The sequence below is a fragment of the Physcomitrium patens genome, chromosome 4 (genome assembly GCF_059467195.1).
Source record: "Physcomitrium patens ecotype Gransden chromosome 4, ASM5946719v1, whole genome shotgun sequence".
NCBI classification, from domain to species: Eukaryota; Viridiplantae; Streptophyta; class Bryopsida; order Funariales; family Funariaceae; genus Physcomitrium; species Physcomitrium patens.
Genome location: NC_143413.1, coordinates 3,071,957 through 3,094,457, shown reverse-complemented (window position 1 = coordinate 3,094,457; position 22,501 = coordinate 3,071,957). Strand labels below are relative to the sequence as shown.

The 22,501-nt window shown below is 29.9% G+C and overlaps 1 protein-coding gene and 1 long non-coding RNA gene across 30 annotated transcripts; one reads left to right on the top strand and one right to left on the bottom strand.

Annotated features, from left to right (window-relative positions):
- Positions 1-1,360: 1,360 nt before the first annotated feature.
- Positions 1,361-5,641, top strand: LOC112281199 (lactoylglutathione lyase). 28 transcript variants are annotated; one of them, XM_090249498.1, is made up of 11 exons: positions 1,396-1,712; positions 2,182-2,251; positions 2,368-2,488; positions 2,934-3,063; positions 3,208-3,336; positions 3,497-3,561; positions 3,773-4,017; positions 4,348-4,395; positions 4,563-4,673; positions 4,882-5,025; positions 5,233-5,641. In XM_090249498.1, the coding sequence occupies exons 8-11, from the start codon at positions 4,357-4,359 to the stop codon at positions 5,329-5,331; spliced, it is 393 nt and encodes a 130-aa protein (XP_090105624.1). In that variant the 5' UTR covers positions 1,396-1,712; positions 2,182-2,251; positions 2,368-2,488; positions 2,934-3,063; positions 3,208-3,336; positions 3,497-3,561; positions 3,773-4,017; positions 4,348-4,356; the 3' UTR covers positions 5,332-5,641. The 28 variants fall into 28 exon arrangements, 15 of the variants coding, with proteins under 15 accessions (XP_090105624.1, XP_090105625.1, XP_090105621.1 ...); XM_090249499.1 differs by lacking the exon at positions 1,396-1,712 and adding an exon at positions 1,724-1,821; XM_090249495.1 differs by lacking the exon at positions 1,396-1,712 and adding an exon at positions 1,729-1,846.
- A 755-nt stretch (positions 5,642-6,396) lies between these two features.
- Positions 6,397-8,534, bottom strand: LOC112281734 (uncharacterized). 2 transcript variants are annotated; one of them, XR_016502496.1, is made up of 3 exons: positions 7,359-8,534; positions 7,044-7,115; positions 6,397-6,954 (listed from the first exon to the last, which is right to left on the bottom strand). It is a non-coding gene; the product is annotated as an uncharacterized LOC112281734 (long non-coding RNA). The 2 variants fall into 2 exon arrangements; XR_016502495.1 differs by having other exon boundaries at positions 6,397-7,115.
- Between the last annotated feature and the right edge of the window lie 13,967 nt (positions 8,535-22,501).

The following is a 22,501-nucleotide window of genomic DNA, read 5'->3' as shown; positions in this document are numbered from 1 at the left end:
TATTTGGATAATTTTAAATGCAATGGTGAACTAAAAAATACAAAAACACAAGTTCTACTAGTAGAAAATAGGAGGACCAATAGCTAGTCTAGTCTTTATAAAAAAAGAAGTACCTACATCCCATATGGGTTGTAGCACCTTAGATATAGATAGGAAGATAATACTAAGGCCTCAAGGCCTCTTTAGGTACCTCATATACACTACATATGAGCCTTAGTGAGGTTCAAACTCTTAATTTATAAGCAAATTATCCTTGATATAAAATATTTTTACTTAACTTTTTAATTATTCACTTCTTATCTTGAAATTTTTATAACTTATTTAAAATAATTTGGATTTATATATTTCTTATTTCATCACAAAGATAATAAAATTATCTATTTAAAAATATATTTTTTGATATTTAATTTTACTTTTTATTAGATAAAAACTTAGTAAAAAGACTACAGACTACTTTTATTGTATACAATTATTTCATTGTATTTATTTCACTTATTTCGTATTATTCTTTTTTTATTCTTATTTATTACATCTTCTACTTTATACTACCAATTACAAGCAATTCTTAATTGAAGCCATCATGCAATTTGGATTGAGAGAGAAATTTACCTTGACATCATTCTATCATCATTTATTATAATAATACTTGCATTTTTCCTATTTCACCTTCAAGATTCATTATATTGCATTCTTTGGCCAAATTTTTAAGTCTAAAAATAATAAAAGCATTGCTAAGAATAAAGATAGGCTCACTTTTTCAAATGACCATGTATAAGTCTATATAAGTTATTAAATTAGACATTAAAATTTCTTTAATAATAAAAAATATTATATATATATATATATATATATATATATACATATTTTCATTAATACTTCTATAATGATTAAGCTTGGATTTTATATTTAGATTTTAATGTAACTAGATATACACATATTTTAAGTACAATTAGAATATTAATATAATTATAAGTTATTAAATTAAATGTTACTTTTATAAATTTTTTTTATAGTTTATTTTTTAATTATTTTATTAATTCAAATATGAAACCTGAATATGGTACATTAAATTTTATTTATATTCTTAATTTTAATTATTATTTTTGCACAAAAGATAAATATAAAAGAAGATCAAATAACATAATATTAAGATATAGCAAAAATATCTATTAAGTCTATTTTTTTTATGCCCTTATTCTTTTACATCCTCTTCTTACATCCACTTCTACAACTTTTTATAAATAATAAATTTGAACCTATAGAATTTTCTATTATTTTTTTTATCAATTTAAACATGATTTTTTTAGTCTCCACTTTATTAAAATTAGAGGTGTTTATTTGTATTTGTATTTGTATTCATCCATCCATCCAAATTATATTACTATTTATTACAAATGAACAGATTATTTTAATATGTTTCTTCCAAAGCAAGCCAAGATTCTTCTATACCAACATCTATATATACATATATATACATACATATATAATTTAAAATTTTAATTATTACCAAGTTTTCATTACAAGTCTATTACCAATTGACATACTTATACTTTGGAAAGTGCATTTTGACATTTCAACAAAAATAATGTGGAACATATGATTTACAAACAACATCCATAGTTTCAATCAGGCATTTTCATTAAATGAAAAAAGGAAAATAACCATGACAACTTAAAAGATCATAATCAACAGAATGAATGATAAAAGCACATGTAATTTCCAGCAACCTCTCTTTACTTTCAATATCTAATTAAACAATATTTAAATTATAACCTATCACCTGATATATCTCAATAGAAAAGTGCTGATGATCGATGTAAGGTGGTCAATCAACAAACACTCAAGGGCAGCAATTTTGTTCATTTATTTCTGAGAACCACAATACCAAGGATAGAAGCAACAATTTTCATTTCTTTGTATTTTTTTATCTCTTAAAGTTTTAATGTGCAAAGTACATGATTCAACCTTTAGAACTTCTATTGCAAATGCTTTAACATCAACTCCAACAACTTACAACCTAAAACCCATTGTGGCTGTATACTTGAGAACATTCTAACTCATGAAATAAGCCATTTGAATTTGTTTGGTTTTGTTGCACTTTTGTTTTTGTTTTGTTTTTGTTTTTTTTGTTTTTTTTGTTTTTTTTTTTTTGCCTTCAATTTACTTATATTTTGCTTACAGATGTGAATGGATTCTTACTGGACACTATGTGGCAATTGCACTCCTCAAGCCCATGAGTCCCCATGGACAGGTGACAACTTGTACATCTTTTCATTTTCTATTTTATTATTGTTCCTTTATTGTTGCAGCTATTTGAGGGACATTGAATTTCACTGATTTACAATAGTGCTGGCTTGACCCATTTAGAAATGAAATGCCTGGCTTCATTAAAGGAACGAAATACAAACCTTGGAAACTGGCCAAGAGAGGACAACCGGCACTTATTACATGTCGTCTACAATGTTGGCAATATGGAGATATCTACAAAGTATGTTGGCATTTTGAAATGATTTACAATAGCTTTATGTTTTTATTTTTTTTCTTTCATGATCCTTTGAACATCAACAAAATGGTCCTACACAATTTACATCTTATTTCTTTTTAAATATTATGCCTAAGTTGTAAATGTATACTTGTTTAAAAACAACCCTAAAAAATGATAGGGGTTTCACATAGGTCTTAGCAGTTTGAAGTCTCTAGAGTTCAATAATGAAACAGTATCTTAAGAGTGTGTTTAAAAGAAACAGAGTATATATTTAATAGTTCAGTTTCTGATTGGAAGTTGGTTTTATTTTTCCATTTCCTTGTTGGTGATTTATTGTGATGTAGATTGTACAAATTTATTGGATAAAACAATCCAAGGATCTCTTCAAAATAATAATACTAATAATAATAATAATAACAATAATTCTTTTTATGATATGGATAAATAGCACCTTATAGAAGATTTCAAATATCCATAGAATTCAATGAAGAGTAGGAAAATGGTTACATTTTGAAACAACTCAATCCTCCAACCAAGAGAACTCCAGGAATTTGTCAGAAGGAAACTCTAAATGATAGGTTTTATTTTGATTCTGATATTGATGAAATTAATCTAATTTAAAATGTTTAAATCTTTTATCTATGTAATTATTTTAAACGTTGTTTCTACAGTAACTCCCACTCAAGGATAAAAATAAAAATAAAATCTCAATTATTATTCAGGTGGTACCAAGAGTGTTTGGGAATGAGCATCCTCCGCAAAAGGGACTTTCCCGATGAGAAGTACACAAATGTGTTTGTTGGGTATGGCATGGAAGACAACCATTTCACAGCCGAACTAGTTTATCATAAGTAGGCCCCTCCCGAATAAACCCTCCTTCCACCTCTCTACAATATACACATACACACTCTCACAATCCATCAAAAAATACATCATAAAATTCCTCCACATCTAATACAATTGTCAAAGGAATTAATCCTCTCTCCTTGATTGGTACTCACATCAACGTAGATTATGGTGTAACTAAGTTTGACAACGGAGATGCGTTTGGCCATTTTGGAATTGCAGTGCCAAATGTGAGAGCTTTGTGATCTTTCTCTCATTTTCTCACATTCTCATCTCTTCATTTGGCCTTTTTAAAGATTTTCTATGGCTTGTGTGTGAAAAAATATTTTTTAAAAAAATTAATATGCATATATATGTATCTATATATATATATATATATATATATATATATGTATGAGGTAGCATTTTGGTGAGAGTGGAATTTGGTTGGGTTCTCAATAGCTTCAAAAGACTCTTGACTCTATAAAGAAGTTGGGGTATGCGGCTCCGAGCTCCCCTTCCGAGGAGCATTGCGATGTCTTTGCAATTGTTGTCGATCCCAATGGATACAAATTCAAGCTCATCCAAAGGGACTCTTCAAGGGAGCCATTTTGCCAAGTGAGCCTCCACGTTGGAGACATTAATCATTCTATCCTTTACTACCAAGATGTAGGGGCCCCTCCATTCTATTCTCTACAAAATCAAATGTATCAATCCATTGCCTACTTGGCCCATGTCTATGCTTGAAAAAATATTTATGTATATATATATATATATATAGTGCTTGATAGTTTATAATTTAAAATTTTCGTTTTGATTTTTATTTATTTTATTTCTCAATTTCTTTTTTAAAGTGGTGGTTTACTTTTTCCAAAAGTTATAGTCATAAAAGTTGGTTCTTTCTATAAAAAGAACTTGATGCTATTTTTTATTTTTTTTATTTTTTAATTGCTTTGAAGTTGAATTTCCTTTTATTTTTATTCTTGTGAATGCTTTTGGATTCTTGAAGTTGAAATGCTGGTGTCTTATTGGAGTAGGCATATGGAATGAAGCTAATTGCCAGAAAAGACTTCCCAGCACAAAAAGTAAGTCTTCTTCCAAGTTTTCGAACAGATGTGTAAAAATGGTTATGAATGCTGTCGGTGACATTTTGATTTATACATAAAGTTTTTTGCCTTTGAAATTAAATCCTTGTGACTTTGATTATGAGTTCTATTTCAGTTTTTCATTGATTAATCTCTTTTTGAAATAGAAAGCATTTGCTTATTTATCCTATGATATGGACAAGAGAAGATCCACAGTCCTTGAATTTGAATACAACTATGACAAAACAAACTATTCTAAGGGTAATGGATATGCTCAGGTGTGATAAATTTTCACATTTCTTATAACAAGATTGTAAATATATATATATATATATATATCTTGAAATATAACAAACATTCCCATGCCATACTATGCTTAAGTATTTTGCTTTTCCTTATTGTGGGTAGCTTTTATTATATATATATATATGTATATAAAAGAATGAAACTATCTTTCCATAGTCATTTTTTATTGGTCCATTGTAGCTAGCCATAGGGACAGAGGATATATACAAAACTTATGAGGCTTGTGAAATCATTGACGGTGGCCAAACTGTTACAATTCCAACTACTTCACCAAACACAAACACCAAAATTTATGCAGTTATTGATCCTGATGGTTGGAGAACAGTAGAGTTTCTATCTCACACAGCTTTGATATAGCAATTAAATTATATAGTATAGTACTTTCTTATAATAATTTTATCCATGATTATTGATTTTTTTTGTTTTTTTGTTTTTTTTATATGTATACAGTATCTCTCATTATTTTTATTGATCTGAAGGATTTGTATCATGATTTGTGGAATTGATGTTGCCAACAATTGTATTGGATAGGTATGGGTTGACAATAGTGACTTCACCAAGGAACTTGAGCCTGTTTCATTTGCACATGAGTTCAAATGCACCACACAAAACAAAAAACAACAATTATAGGTTATTGATCCCAACCTACAAAAAAAAAAAAAAAAAAAAAAAAAAACTGTCATGCAGTGAGTTCCTTAATCAAATCCACGTGACAACATAAAATAAACTTAATTAAATTCATATGATTAAGTTTATTTTATCTAAATTTGTCTTTACAACCTTGAATATGAGTTGAAAGGTGTGTTCAACAATCAAGCATATGAGTTATACAAAATACAATAGTATTAAGGTTTTCAAATTTTGTTTTTATTTCACATGTGAAAAACTTGTTTTAAAGTGAATATTAATGGTAATAAAATGTCAAATTTGCATCAAAAAATTGAAATATTGTTAGTATGTGCTAAATCTCTCTGTCTGAATTTTAATTTAACTCAAAGTTTTTCTGGGGTTTGTTTTTTGTTTGTTTTTTTTTATGTTTTTTTGTTTTTTGTTTTTTTTTGTTCTTTTTTGTTTTGTTTTGTTTTTTTCTATTAATCCAAAAAAAACGTGTCTAATGTCTACTTTTGAATAATTTATGTATTTTGAGCTTTGGATTGGTGATCAATAGAACTATTAAACCTTAACTTTCTTAAAATCCTAACAAAATTTACTTTAAATTTTATTTAAAGCAAAACATAAGCTGTTCTAAAATAATTATTTTAGAATGTCTAAAACCTTGAAAAATTATATATTTAATTCAAGTGTAAAATTTTGCGTTCTACAAACAGTACATACAAATGTTGAAATTTTTTAATATGATAAACACGCATTATTTACATAATCCACAATGTGAAGTCAAACTTTAAAAACTGCTTAGTAGTGGGAGAATCGAAGTCCTTTTGAGATGCGATAATACGTTCATTGAAAAAAAATCTAAACACGTTGAATAAAATTGAATTAAACATATATTTATTGCATCTTACAACTTGTCGCAACGATGAATACAAAACCAGATTGAAACAAAAATAAAAACACTTCAACTTTCAGAGGCTTTGTTTTTATTACCCTAACCTCAAAATTCACAGCACCATTTCGAAGGTTTTATGATTCCAGTCCTACAGAAAAAGAATGAGGGAAATCCAATTCTAATGCACCTTATTTGCATAACCAATGATCGTTGTTTATTACAGAGAGCGAAACTGCACACTCCGCATCAGGTTCATGTGATTGGATTTGTTTCCGACAACCACATTGCAACCGTGATCTGCAAACCATGAAGAAAACGAAATCCCAAACACAACGGCCTTCTCACATGTTGTAACATCAAGTCGATGCCGCTCGACTTGATGCACTCAGATTAATCCCGTAGCCTCCATCGCCCATGGATTACATTTATTTTTGCTGTCGTTTCTGATGGTGCTCATGGATCACCACCTGGGCCGACGAGATGCGCTGGCATCGGCACTGGGCTGGGGGCGATGCAAAGATTCGTTTTCATGCAACTCTGGAACAACTGCTCGGGATAGTTTCCAGCCAAAGTGACGAACGTGAACATCAACAGCGCACAGTTTGTTGTTTAATTATTGATATACTCCGCGCATGGGCACGCGAAAGTTACGAACGCGTCGCAGCATCGCGTCACGTTAGGACTGATGGAATCGCAGACCAGAGTCATGGCGCTGCAATCCTGCGCGGAGAAGTCGATGGGGCAAACTGCACAATCGAAGTTTCTCAGAGCCTCCCTCCTTTTTTTTTTCCTCTCTACTTACGGCGGTCACTCGATTGAAGGGTACAACACTCACCTGTTACTATTTGGAGGAGTTTTCTGGACGGAGATCCCCGCAACATTGCTCCTGCTTCGGTTCCTCCATCACCTGCGTGGACAATCAATTCAGCCATGGACGATGATTAAATGCGGGCAGGAATGAACCCAGTGAACATTAATCCGCTAACTTTTGCACAAATAATGACATCTGTAGTGCATAAGTACACAAGTGTCAATTATCCAGTTCTCGCTCGACATCCTCCACTACCACAGAACCCAGATATGTAGAGAGTGGGAAATTCGCTTTGAACTTCGATCCAGTCCCACGAGGGCTCTATCAGCCGAGACTCACCTCTAACAACGGAGACAACGCAAAGCGATGCCACGATGAGAAGCAAACATCACATCTGCGAAGAGCTCAAGAAAATGAGAGCCATGGCGAATGGCGAGCAGGGGTCGAGACTCACACACCCAGTGTACCGAATTGTGTTGTGCTGAGCTGATTCAACCCCGAGTCCCACACAAATAAATAAACAAGCAAGGCAAGGAGAAGACCAGACCCAGTGGCGACTGGGTCTGACTGCTGCTCACCATGGAAGTTCCGGAGACCACTTTTCTGGACTTTGCACACTTTGTATGATAAAATGCTGATGTACTTGTTGATGTACGTGTTGGTGTTAGTTTCAAACTGAAGCTCTATCTAAGTTGGCAACGATTTTCTATCCGGTCTAGAGCTCATCGAATGGCATGAGCTTCAGCAGCATCGGTATCGTATCACACGATCCAACATGGAACTCGCCCTGACTTGCAACTAGTAGGCAACCAGCTTGGATAGGGAGCTTCGAGGTCAGACACAAAAATACACGAAGCAGCGCATGGGGTTCATCAATCTCTTCTTCGTGTCGTAGAAACTCCATGACATCGCCTGCACCCTCTCTTTTGTGCAGCGCACTTCATTGATCGATCCGTGGCTTCGACGCAATACCGAATCTAGGTTTTGTTTCTTTGTTATTTGTTTTATTTGTTTTGTTTTTGCCTTGTCTTGGAGGATTCAGTGTAGAATCAACAACTGGGTCTTTCGTTTTTCCTTTTGTTTGACACCATCTTTTGGTGTTTGCTTTATCCTTCCATATCTTCCTTGTTTTTACACTGTTGTAAATGAAATAGAGGAAGGGGGGCCGGGATGCTGTAAGAATGGGGTAAGAACAATCTTGTAAAACCTTGTATCCCATTCTTGTATTTTATTTATATAAAATCCTTCAAAAGACCCAATCTTGTATCCCATTCTTGAATTTTATTTATGTAAAATCCTTCAAAATACCCAATCTTGTATTCCATTCTTGAATTTTATTTTTATACAATTCTTCAAACTATCCAATCTTGTATCCTATTTAAGCCTAACAAAGAATGGGATACAAGATTGGATATTTTGAAGGATTTCATATAAAGTGAAACTTAAAGATTGGAATAATGAGTAACCATTTTGTTATAGAAAAGGGCAACCAAAGGTGTGGTTTGTATCTAAGTCAAATACTATACAAATTTCCATATTAATAAAAATAATTAGAATGTGTATTGATATGATAGACTTATTAAGCAAATATTTGTCATGGACATATATATTTATTGTGTCATTGATAATTTTGTAGGCTCCATATTTTATACTATATTCAAATAAATATAATATAATATGTGTTATAAAAAAATTATTTAACATATTTAATATTTTAATAATTACATACATTAATTTTTTTGTATAACCATCAAATAAACTCACTATCTATTTATTATTTGGTATATATATATATATATATATATATATATATAAACTCAAACTAAAAAATTCAAATAATTTAAACATGGATTTAGATATTATCTCAAATGATTGGTATTTCTGCATTTTATGATAAAAAATAAAAAGTACATTAAGTTGGTTTACAAATTTTCATGTAAACTCCTAGTGGTATTTGATGGTAGTAAATATACTATTGATTAAAAATCAAAAATAATCTTTTGAAAAAATACTGGAATAATAATATTAATTACAATAAAAAAATTTACATTAATTAAATCAAAAAACGAAAAAATAGTTTCAAAAATGATGATTTATTATTGAAGTAACAAGTTTTAAATTTTTTTATATTAAAATGTATATATATATATATATATATATATATACATATACATATACATATGTATATATAGCACATTATAGGAACAAAATTTCAAATACAATGGATTTTAAAAAATCCTTAGCAATGTCTTTAAAGACTCTAAACGACCACTTATTTCAAATCTATTGTGGTTTTTCTTGTTGTGTATTGTAATGGAATTTATATATATATATATATACATATATACAAATTATGATATTAAATCAATTTCTTCAAAAGTAAATTTTTGTGTTAACACAAAAATAAAAATAAAAACTACAAATATTTACCAAAAAATATATTAGTATAATATATTTCAGATATAATTTTTTTTAAATAGATTCTTATTAATTTCCATATTTATTACAAACTATTATCAAAAAAATTGTTAAGACTAAGGCCTTGAGGCCTCTCTTAATAATCCATATATACTATATGTGAATATTGGTGAGGCTTGAACCCTTGATCTATAAACAAGTTATCCTTGAGATACATTATTTTCACTTAACTTTTCAATTATTCACTTCTTATCTTTAAATTTTTATATCTTATTCATAGTAATTTGGATTTATATTTTTCTTATATCATTAAAAAGGTAATAAAATTATCTATGTAAAAAAATATTTTTAATGTTTATTTTATTTTAGATTACGTAAAAAACTTAGTAAATAAATTATAGACTATTCTTATTGTATGCAATTATTTGATTGCAATTATTTCACTTATTTTATATATATATATATATATATATATTTTTTTTTTTTATTGCATCTTCCACTTTATACCACCAATTACATACAACTATTAATTGAGGCCATCTTATAATTTGGATTGAGGGAGAAATTTACTTTCACAGTTTTTGCTAATATTATCTTATAGTATATAGTCTCAATTCTATGTGTTTGTATTAAAGTGTGTCACTTCTTTATGTATGTATGTATATTAATCTATGTTTGTGCTTTATATATCTATATATAAATGTATGTGTATGTCTATATATATATATATATATATATAGATATATATGTTACTATATATATATAATATCTAATCATTGCTTCTCTTCTCTTTTTATAATTTTTTAATATTAGATTATGTCACTGACATCTCTTTTCCTTGCACAATGCACAAACATCTCAATTTTTGGATCTTTAGTCAATGTAATCCACAATTTTTAAAAGTATACAAAAATAATAGTTTTGTTACATCAATTATTTATTTTTGTCTTTTTGCTTCAATACAAAAGATAGTGATTTGGTTTTGTGAAGTAATAAAAGTTCTATTTCATAGCTTATGATAAAAATATAGTAAAATTGACTAATAATATTATTTTTAATAATTAAGACAACAATGCAGTAAGAAGCTTCTTAAGTACAAAGCTTTAAAAAATGAAAGATATGTTTTAGTTATATTTGATGTTATTGTTTAAAAAAAGTTAAGACTAGCCAAAAAATAAAGCTGGTGATATAGATTAATAACTTATTTGTGGTTATCAATCATTGGTTGGCTTTTCTTATTCTAGTTATGTTTTAGAATATGACAAATTCATCAATTGAATATATCCTAAATTGACTACATTGTGGAAAATTAAAGGTTTAATTTTTCAAAATATTTTTTTAAACATAATAAAGAAATTAAATATTCTTTTAATAGATTAATTAATAATATAATTAGATATACATATAACATCCGTCTACAAGGATAAGAGAATATTTGAACCAAACAAGGTCTCATAGGTAGCTTCAATTTTTTTTTTTTTTTTAATATAACTTTTCTATTTTGATGAAAAGATATAATTATAATAAATTGAATTCTAATCCATTTAGTAATACAATGTAAAAGAAAATCAAAAGATATATATTCTTTGTCACAATTTAAAAAATGGTAAGAAACAAAAATATTGACCAAACTTGCAAGATATTGATCAAAGTTGGAAGAGAGGTATTCTCTTCTTTGATCAAAGGGAAGGGTGTCTAACTTATGCCAAGTTTGAATTTTAGCCTAAATATGAAAAAAATTGAACATGATAAAGCGTTCACTTTTTCTTTAAAGAAGGAAAAGAATAATATATATTGGCAAAAATTATCTATTTAGATGATAAAATATTCAAATTTATAGATGATAAAATATTCTTCGATTAGGATCAAAATGAACAAATTCAAGTTCATGAGAGGTGCAGAAGGAGACTACTTTTGAAAACTTGGTTGTACTATATTTTCTATAAAGATAGATAGAGCAAGTTTACTATAGAACATGCTCCATGGAAAGGCCAATAACTAAAAAGGCCAATAACTTTTTCAAGTTGGATGAGATGTTGAAGACGGTTGGAACTTATGTGGTATTAAAAATCAAAATTAGTACACTTTGGCACTATATTCACTTGCATTAATAAAGAATATATGTGATTTAAGTAATATGTGAGTTAGATGATAAGTAATTTAATATATTTGATAGTTGTATATGGATAAAAAATTACTTATTGGATAAAATTCTAACATAAAAGATGGACAATAGCACCTCTTGCTAAGACCTAATCATAAGTAGATGAATGTTGAATGAGTAATATCAATACCTCTTCTTAAACTTGGTCTAGAGTGAATACATATATGGTGTGTATCCAACCATCAAGTAATCATTCTACTTCTCATTCTTGTTTGTTCTTTTAGCCACTTGAGTACTCAAGTCATTATTTGTCCTAGTAATTAGTATAGAAAGTTGTTGTGCAGATACAGATTTGGTGGTTAAGGTTCTTTCTTCTTTATTGGATTTGGTGATGATAAGCTAGTTACTCCTTCTCCGTTCTTTGGTTTTGGTGATGATGATTTTTTATGTTCATATTGTTGTTGTATCAAAAAAAATACTAAGTTTGTTTTATTTTTTCTATAGATCTATTTGAGTTAGATTTGTGAGATATGTGGATTTCTTTCTTAGTATTTTTGTTAGAAGTAATTATGATATTGCATATCATTCATGGAATATTGGTAGTAGTAGATTGTCTGAAAAGAAAAGTTAAATAGTGAATCAAACTGATGGTGGTAAATAATATAATGAGAGGCAGCTCTAAAATTTATTATTTATGCTTATGCTAGATTGCCACATCTTGCATTTATGCATGTGCTTCTTCGAGATGGAAAAAAATGTGAAGAAAATTTCAAAAGAGGTTCTACAATAAAATTGTTAGATTTTTGGTCTTAATAGTTTAGCATGAAGGTGGTTTAATAAAGAAGGTCCAACAACAAAGGTCCAAAAAATGGATAAGGATTATATCCTTTTTTTTGAAAATGATGTCCAAAAAAATAACCTCTAAAATTTTGATTATAACTTTGTCTTCTTGCTACAATATCACATGAAATTTCTTTTGCATATAATACTTCATTCTTATTATCTCTGCTTTTCTCAAGATGAAAATAATTTTTTTCTTGTAAAAATAATCCTCTTAATTTAAGAAAGGTATGTAATGTAAGTTTGTCTTTCTGAATCAACTTGAAAGTTGAGCAACTCTTTGATAGATTATTTAATATTAGAGCAATAATGTCTTTATTACAAAGAGTGATTCCTATTTTATCTAATTGGTTAAACAATTAATTAATTTCTTACAAATATTTATCCAAATCCTTCATTTTTTATAAGAAAATTTCATATAATTTTTTTCTTAAGGTAAACTCTCTATTTGCATTTTGTATATCATATAATGTTTGTAGTCTCTTTTAAATAGTTTGTGATTCTAGTATATCAATAATATGAGGAATGATAGACTCTTGTATTGTAGAGGTGATAGTATGGCATATTCTAATACAATCTTGTATAGTAATAACTATCATACTTATATTGATCTGATCTTTATTTGTTATAGTAGAGTGTGTAGGTATATCTGTGATATTTGAAGTTGTTACAGACTCTTCAGAATTATCAATAAATAATAGAATTGTCTCTATCAACTTCTACAAGTTTTTTTGTATTAAAGTCATTTAAACTTTGAAGCTCCATAGCATGTAATTAGAAGCTCCTTCTAACTTCATAGAATCTATCATATCTTTTACTAGTAGATTCATATTTCTACATTCCAAATAAAAAAGAATAAATAATAAAGAAGAAAGAACAATCTTTCTTTTCTCTCCTTGAATGACTTTGCTTATTCAAATTGCAAAAGAAGAAATCTACAATATTCTCTCAATATCCTATGTTACTTATTGGATGAAATTCTAATAGCAAGGATGGACAACAATGCCATTTGTTAAGACCTCATCCTTAATAGATGAATGTTGGATGAATAGTGCCAACATATTGCTTAAGTGGCACTGCCATAATTGAGCTTGGATTAACATCTCAAGATTAGCTTGCACAAGATATATTGTCCCGAAAGTAGAAAAGGTATTGGATACCAAAAGTTTTCATTTTTTCATCCAATATGAAATTTCATCTTCAAATAATTTTTCATCTATAAATGATATTTCACTCACCTACCAAATTCATCCAAATCTAAAAATCACAATCTAACAACTAGTCCAAGATGGCTCAAGAATTTAGATCTGAATTCTACCCCAAACATGATGCAATATTTAAATGCACTACTAAGTCCACCTGCTGGATGCTTTGCTAAGCTCTAATGGAGAGATCTGAGCACTAAGTACTGCTAATGGGAATATTGATGCAATCTATGGTCATATCAATGCGTTGCAAGAAAAGATTAAGAACTAAAATTTGTAACCACAGATCCGCGGCAACAGGACGAGCACATTGTAGAAGCACCTGCTTACAAAATAATGAGCCACTCAAATTTTGACAATCTACATCATCTCGCTTGCACCTCAACTGAGCTCATAAACAATTGCAACTTGGTGAAAGCCGTTGATTGAGTGGCTTTGTAAAGTCGAATCAAAGGCCTTCAAGAGCTCCGGCTCAAGAGGCACAAGAGAATCAAAAGGGAGTCTGTCCACTCTCCAATGGCCGACAGTGGCGTAGTGACAATAATAGAGCACCTCCGCAACACAACCTCGACAACAAGCACTGTATAAAAATCAAACCAGGGAATTACCAAAGAAAAAAAAAAATCAAAGTTTGCACATTGTCGCTTGGCTCGACTAGAAGCACAAATGGAAACTCCAGAAAATCGCTTCCACACCACCAGCCGTGAACACATGGCGACGTAAATTCTAGCCACGGCCTTTGCAGTTGCAATTTGACAAAGAAAGGTTGACTGAGATTTAGAACACCATTTGAGCTAATCTCTAATTCAATACAAAGATCCAAATTTCTTGCTCACAGCAGCTGGTCATGTCAATCTAAGCCAATCGCTCAACACTACACCACAATACTCGTGAGACCGCAACTCTAAACAATCCAGTGATGGAGAAGCCTTCCGTTTACATGTGATCTACACCACAATACTCGTCAGACCGCAACTCTGGATAATCCAGTGTTGGAAAAGCCTTCCGTTTACACGTGATCTTCATTCTCAAGCTGCTGGAAAATGTAATTATCAAATGCAGGATTTGGCAGTAAATACGCGAATTCCAGGCTCAAGTGGTGGTAAAGCACCCATCCTAACGCATAGAAAGAGAGCCTTTGGTGTGAGTCATCAAATTGACTCACTGCTAGTTTTAGAACAAAAACTGCACTTATAATGCCAAAATCACAAGTATTAGGCAACGATTCGTTTAAGAAGTCTAGATAAAGAAAAAATGTTAGTGGTAAAAATAAATGCAATTCAATGAAGGAATTCCATGATAAAATCTCAACTTCAAAAGGCATCCTTATAACAACTTTGGCATCCATATGGAATATTCAAGAACTCGGAGTGGATTCTAGAAGTGTGGGCCAAATATTGGAGAATAGGCTTTGTTATTAAGACAGTCATTGTCGACAAGGATCCCCGGCTTAACGTGTTTTTTTTTTGTTTTTTTTCCTCTTCACTTTGGTCTGTAGAGCTCCGTATTATGTGGTTCTACGGCTGAATCTATATGTTGCTTTGGGTGTGTGTTCACTCCTGCATTGGAAGAATTCTTTGTTGCTCTTCTCTTGTTGTGTTTGAGCACGTTGCAAAGAATTGTGGTGGCTCTTCTGCTGTGGTGGTCGACTACGTACTGCATTGCAATTGTCCAGGCGTAGAGCTGCTTGGAACAAAATGCGGTGCGCTTTGGTTGGTTTCAATCCTGTGTTTTGCAGCGTTGATTGCTCTTGATGGTTGAAGTGAAGCAGTGAGTAGATTGGCAGTTCTTGAGTCAGAGGTATTGTAGTGTTGGTCCCGTGTGTGTTCGTGCTCGGATCTCTAGTCTTTTTTTCATCCTCGGTGGGCTGTTTCATGGATGAGCGCTGTGGAGCTGTGTTAGTTGCTGGAATTGGCGACGATTGTGTCCTTCTGTGCGCGGTTGCTTGGTGCCGACAAGGTGGCCGACTGAATCTAAGTTTCTTTCTTCTTCTGTATTCTAGCTTTGATGACAAGCAAGCGGTGTGGCTAGGTCTCGTTCGGCTACCATTTGTTGCTATTACAACGAGCGATCTAGTGGGCAGAGAGAGGTCCATTACTCGGCTGATTTTGACCAAAGTAGAATTTGAGTGGATCAAGGAGTGCGAAGAAGAATTATTTACGGATGAACTGTTATTTGCGGATGAAATTTCATTCTTAGATGATTTTTTAATGGATAAAACATGTTAAAATAAGAAATGATAAAATAAATAATATAAAATAATCATTTATGCATAAATCTTTTATATGACTTGATTACACAAGTACAATTTATAGTGATGGTTTTTATTGATTAAGGAAATAATTTAGAGAAGTTAGAAAGTGATCTAATCAAGTTTTAATCAATTAATAAAATCATTTAGATAATTTAATTGTGGTGAACTATAATAACTTCTAATTAGTGGAGGTTTATTTTAGCTTATAGTTGTGCCTCGCTTAATGTAGTTCTCCATTAATCAAAGCAGAAGAAATATTTTCTTCCTTTATTTCTCTATTCTAATGCCAATTCTAACATTGCTAGTGTATATCAAGCAAAGCCTTATTTGAGGCCTGATGATGAATAACCTAGATTAAGCAAAGGCATTTATTATCAATATATTTTTCAATGAAATATTTGTAAGATGCATCTTACTTCAAAATAAAGACAATGAAAGAAGTCACTCAATATACTACTCTAATCAAACACTCAATTTTTAAAGGTAGATTACACTAAGCCGAAGAAGTTCATGGTGGCCTTCTTGTTTGTATATACAAAGTACAAGCAATACCTATCATTGAGAAAGCATCTCATCAAGATGCAATACTCTCGAAAAGATCTCAAGTAATCTATGACCCGAACTTATCCTTCAAAAAGAATGGCCACCTTGCAATACTTCAATCTAATAATTAAAGATATGAAAAGCCAACAAGCATTGCAATTGAAGGTTCTCTTAGAATTAAATAGGCCACCAAACACCAATGAAGGAATATTCTTAGATAAATTTGAGTACAACTTCATTGGTAAAACTTCATTGAGCAAAGAAGTCAAGCAAAATTTTAGTAAAATCATTTGCTACCTAAAGAATTTGAAATTTCTAGAAGGCTCTATAAGCAAGGTATAAAGAGAGATCGAGAGGCAAGGCATCTCTTTTATTTTGATCAATGAAGAGCTATATCAAGCAAGGTGCAACTATGAGCTAATATAAACCTCCATTAATTGGAAGTTATTGTAATTCACCAAAATTAAATTATCTATATGATTTTATTTATTAGTTAAATCTTAAGTTCATCTTTTGTTGTTTTCCATCTATTTTTTATTAAATATTTTGTTACAAGTTTACTAACTAATAAAATCTAATAAAGCTTTATATCTTCTATGTACAAAAGATCATCATTCTTGTATTTAGTAACATGACTTTGTACCATTGGTGTAGCAATTATCTTTAAATCTTTCTTTTCAAATTCCTCTAACTTTCAACAAATTTACTTAATTTGACTCAAAATAATAGTATCATTTTTTATATTTTGCAAAAAATCAATGCAAAGCAAATAACTAGGTTTACCAAGGACTTTCATCTTATAACACTCTTGCAATTTATTCTTGCATTTTATAAGAATATCAAAGTTCTTGCTACTAATAAGTACATCATTGATATAGATAATTAGTGCAAGAATTAATTCCTCAATATATAAACAAAGATCTAATTTTGAGTGCTTCTAATCAAATATAATAGATAGACATATTTACTATGATATTTATCTATATGATTAAATAGAAGTAGATAAAAATAGATTTATTTTATACTATTTTTTAGAAAAGCTTCTTAAAAGCTTTATAAATGCTTTTTTTATTTTACTTGTATTTGTAGTTGATTGATAGAATAGAAACTTGGTCAATAAGTTAACCACATGTTGATAGCTTATGAATCAAGCTATCTATGTAATACATACATAGAAAATTTGTCTTACAAGTTAAGATACGTATCTTGCAAAGTCAATACATTTTAAAGATCCTAAAGGATATTGTCACATAGCTCCTAGTTAAGAGTATATATAGAGGCAAGAATGAAGCCTTCCTTACTCTTATCAATGCCTTTTTAGTTTTCTTGTCTTTGGCAATAGCTATTCTAGTTCAATACTATACCATCTTTGAGTGAATTTTTAGTTCTTTTGAATGACTTAAGAGTGTATTAAAGATTTCTTTCTTTGAGCTTTGTGTCTTTAGCAATTTGAAAAGAGTGCTAACTTTTTATTCTTATCTTGTTTTAGAAGTGAGTGGATTATTCCACTTCTATTGTTGTATTTTGAAGGTTGCAGATTATCTACCTTTAAACAAACTATTTATTTTTTTAACGTCAATTTTTTTTTTCTTAAAGAGAGTGGATTATCTCTCTTCATATAAATTTTTATTTAATATTAGAAGTTATAAACTATCCTCTTCTAATTTGAATTTTAGATTTGTTAAGTTATTTAAATAGAAGAAAAAATCATGGATGCAATACTTTGTAGAAGTAAGAATAGATTTGCAACTATTATAAATCTTTACAAACTAGTCAATACTCTAGAAGTGAAAATTTCACATATCACTAGTACCAACTAGGGAAACACTAATCCTACGTCAATAGAAGAAGTTCAAAACTTATAATAAGAAGTTGTGCAATTAAAAGAAGCAAGTAAATCAACCTCACAACCAAATCTATGAAGTTTTGCTTTTATAAGTATGATAAAAATACAAATTAGTATGCCAAATAATTTTGAAGGAACAAGTTCAAAATTTTGAAGATTTTTACAATAAGCCAAGCTTTATTTAAGATTACATCCTTTCTAATATTTTAAAGGACTTACTCAAGTTGGGTTCATAAAAACACTTCTATTTAGAAGTATTGTCTCTTGGTTTATACTTTTAATGAAAAAAGATTTGTGATTCTTTTATGATTTGAATTCATTCTTAAAAAAGTTTAGGACTACATTTAGAGAAAGTGATCAAGAAAGAGTAGAAAAAACCAAGCTCTTATTTTTATAGGAAAGATTACAATCAACCGTCATATATACTGCTGAATTCCAAAACCTTGCTTGTAATATGAACTAGAATGATAAAGCTCTTATCAATCAATTTTGATATGGGTTGAAGAATAACATCAAAGATTTGTTATTGACAATGTCAAAGGTAGAATCTTTAGAATAATTTATTATTCAAGCCATTGCATACAATAATTGATTATTTAAAAGGCATCAAGAACAAAGATTTGACTGGAGATGAACAAGTCAAGTCATGATGGTAGTTCTTAAGTTTTTAGAAACTTATTTATTAAGGCAATAATCAATACAAATTAATACAATATATTTTAAATTCTTCATAGAGTAGAAAAATATTTGACATTGTCAAGAGAATTTGTACTTATATTATAGAGAAGCTATATACACTATTGAATATTATCCAAAGAAGCAATGCAATTACAAAATGAGGAGCACAATTGTAAAGAAGATAATGTGTCAAAAAAAATTTTCTCCAGCTATAATAAAGATCTTATTCTTTCCTGAGATCCATCACCTTGTTTTATAATAGATATGTATTTAGGACCTAAAGATCACAAAGTCTTTGTATTATTAGGTTCAAGAACCTTGACCTTCTTTATAAACAAAGATTTTGTCAAAAAACTAGAAATATATTTAGTCAAGAAAACTAAATCTATTTATATAGAAGCCATAGATGGTTATTCATTGTCTTTTAGAGTGGTTATTCATGAGACTATTCTTTTAGATATAGCAATTAAAGTTCATGATAGTATAGTAATATTTAATGTGACAAGATCTCCTTCTAATCCAATTATTTTAGGATTATTATCATTTGAAAAATATAACTCTTAGATAGATTGGATTTCTCATAATCTTAATTTTTCTTATAATTTAATTCAAAATTTTCATAGTGAAGTAGAAATAATTAAGCCTAGTACATCCAATCTCTTACTGGTATGTATAAGAGCTTTCATGCATGCAACAAAAGAAGGGCCATCTTTTGTTATATATGCCACATCTATTTTTGATGTTTAAAAAATATCAAATAGTATTCTTGGCCAATATCAAGATTTCTAAGACATTTTTGAAAAGAAAAATAAAGATATTCATCTAAAGCATCAACCTTATGATTGTATAATTGATCTACAAGAAAGAATCTAACTACCATTTGGATCGATCTATAGCATATTACAAAATGAATTGATTGCTCTAAATGAATATATTAATAAGAACTTGGCTAAAAACTTCATATGCCACTTAAAATCTCCAATAAAAGCTCTTATCTAATTTGTGAAGTAAAAAGATGAATTTCTATGGATGTATATAGACTATCAAAGATTTAACAAGATCACAATAAAAAATAGGTATCTCCTACTATTCATTTTAGGACTTCTTGACCAACTCAATCAAACAAAGATCTATACAGAAATAGATCTATAAGAAGAATACATCCATTCCAAAAAAACCATGGTATTTTGTTTCTATTAGGGTCCATATACAAGACAAAGATTCAAGACCAAGAAATGGAGTTAGCTTGACATTAGAATAATAATTGGATACAAGGCAAGAAGGTCCTAGCTAGACGATAAGAAGTGAGTTGTTGAGACTGAGGATCCCCTTAGCCTCGACTCCTATATATATTAGATCCTAGGAAGCTTCTTGAGAAGTTTTTATGAGGCTTTGAAACAAAGCAAGCCTAAGATCCTTCTTTGGCAACTTCCTAAATCATCTAAATGCTTCTAAGATCTCCTATGATCTTCTAGAACTTTCTTAGGATATACTGGAACTTTTTAGAATCTTCTTAAAACCTATTAGAATCTTTTGGAACCTTCCAAGATCTACAAGAACCTTCTTAAAACCTTCTAAAATCTCCTAGAACCTTCTCGAACTATCTTCAAGTGTATGTCCATGATAGTTTCTATGAATTTTATCATGGATCTTCCAATCTCAAGTTCATATGATTATAAATTTGTGATAGTAGTTTATTTTACTAAGATGGTACATTTTATATCATATACAAAATTTATCATAGGTAAAGAAATGACTAAGTTTTTTTTTGACAATATCTATCGCTATCATAGATTATCCAAGGATATTATATCAAGTAAGAAGATTTAATTTATATCAAGATTTTGGAGAATCCTTTCCAAGATATTAAAAGTGGATATAAAGATCTCTTTGGCTTTTCATCGTTAAACTAATGGGCAAATAAAATGGATGAATCAAGTTTTAGAGCAATATTTAAGGTATACCATTAATTATCATTAAGATGATTAGACAACTTTTTTTCCATTAGCAAAGTTTACATACAATAAATTGATACATTCTTCTAATTGAAAAATATCTTTCTTTGCCAATTATAGTTATCATCCATCATTTGATATTTTTGACTTTTCAAAAGTTGATAATCTTGTGACAAAAGATTTAGTAAATTATTTGTCAAAACTACATGCAACAATAAAGGCATAATTAAAAGAAGCTCAAGAACAATAAAAGATCAATGCAAATGCCTATTGCAAGAAACAACTATAATTCAATGTGGATGAATTATGGCTACTTCATTGCAATATCAAGACTACTTGTCTTTATGATAAATTGGACTATCATAGGCTTAGACCTTTTTCTATTAGTGAATAAGTCAATTGTGTTGCTTATCGATAATATCTATTAGATTCTATGAAAATCTATCCTATATTCTATGTATCTCTTCTTGAGTCATATAAGACAATGAATTTCTTGGAAAAAAGACAAATATCACCTCCTCCTACAAAAGTGAGTAATAATCAAGAATTTGAGGTAGAAGAAATCTTAGATTCAAGGCAACACCAAAATAGGTTAGAATATCTTATTCATTGGCATGATATGATATTAGTAAATGTACATGGGAGCCAAAAAAAATCTTGCAAATACAACAAAGAAGGTTGAGATTTTTCATTGACAACATCTATCAAAACTAAGATGAAGAATAGTTATTTAAGAAACAAGATCTATGAAAGATAGCATTCTACCTTCTATTCTTGTTTGATACTTTTGTGCATTTGTAATGTTAAAGAGATAGAAAATTAAGAACCATTAGATTTAATTTAAGAACTATTACTTGCTGACTTATCGAACAAAACATTGTAATTGTCACAACTCTTAAGATGACGTAATCGAGATGAAGATCCTCAAGAATGACACATCTTTCTTCAAATAGATGGCAAGATATAACTTATTTGATATCATGACCTTGAAAGAAACTTCTGATGTTTGGTAATTTTATTAGAAGTTAGAATGACACTTCATATGCCATGAAAAGGATTTCATTTAGCTAAGGTTGAGAGTTGCAAAATAATGAATCAAAGATTTATTCAAAGAGAGCAAGAGCATAGTCAGTGATGCGTTGAGAGAATTCTCCCACCTCTACAATGCCAACTTCATATTGCCATCAAAGTTGCAATGGCCCTTGGTCTCAACAATTCTTAACTTTTTTATTATTTCCATCATTGCTATAAAATCCTTAGCATCATTAATCCATATTCGTGCAGTCCAGTAAGTGCAGATCAGGTGTTGTACCCTTTGAGGGTGGTTATTGGGTCGTTGAAGCAATCAAGTCCCAACTTGACTTGTAGCCTTTGTTTTGTTCTCTTTTTACAACCTTTGTGGTTGATTCTCTTTGTCGTCATTTTGGCTATAGACACTGATCTGGTCGTTCTACTGTTGTTTGTGTTCCCCCTCAATGAACATGATCATATTCCTCCCTCATTGTCGTCTCTTATTATTTCTCTATTGTTGATCAGTCTATGTGATTGCTTGTGTGTTTTTATGGTTGCCTTGCTGACTCCCATTTTGCAGTAGCTTGATTCTCCATTCCTTGTCATGTTAATCATTGTTACAGAAAGC

Excerpts from the sequence above, each read along its gene's own strand:
- LOC112281199 (XM_090249498.1), top strand. The coding sequence starts at position 4,357 with ATGAAGCTAATTGCCAGAAAAGACTTCCCAGCACAAAAA. Across the intron at positions 4,674-4,881 it reads AGGGTAATGGATATGCTCAG|CTAGCCATAGGGACAGAGGA; the intron begins GTGTGATAAATT and ends GGTCCATTGTAG. Across the intron at positions 5,026-5,232 it reads ATCCTGATGGTTGGAGAACA|GTATGGGTTGACAATAGTGA; the intron begins GTAGAGTTTCTA and ends TGTATTGGATAG.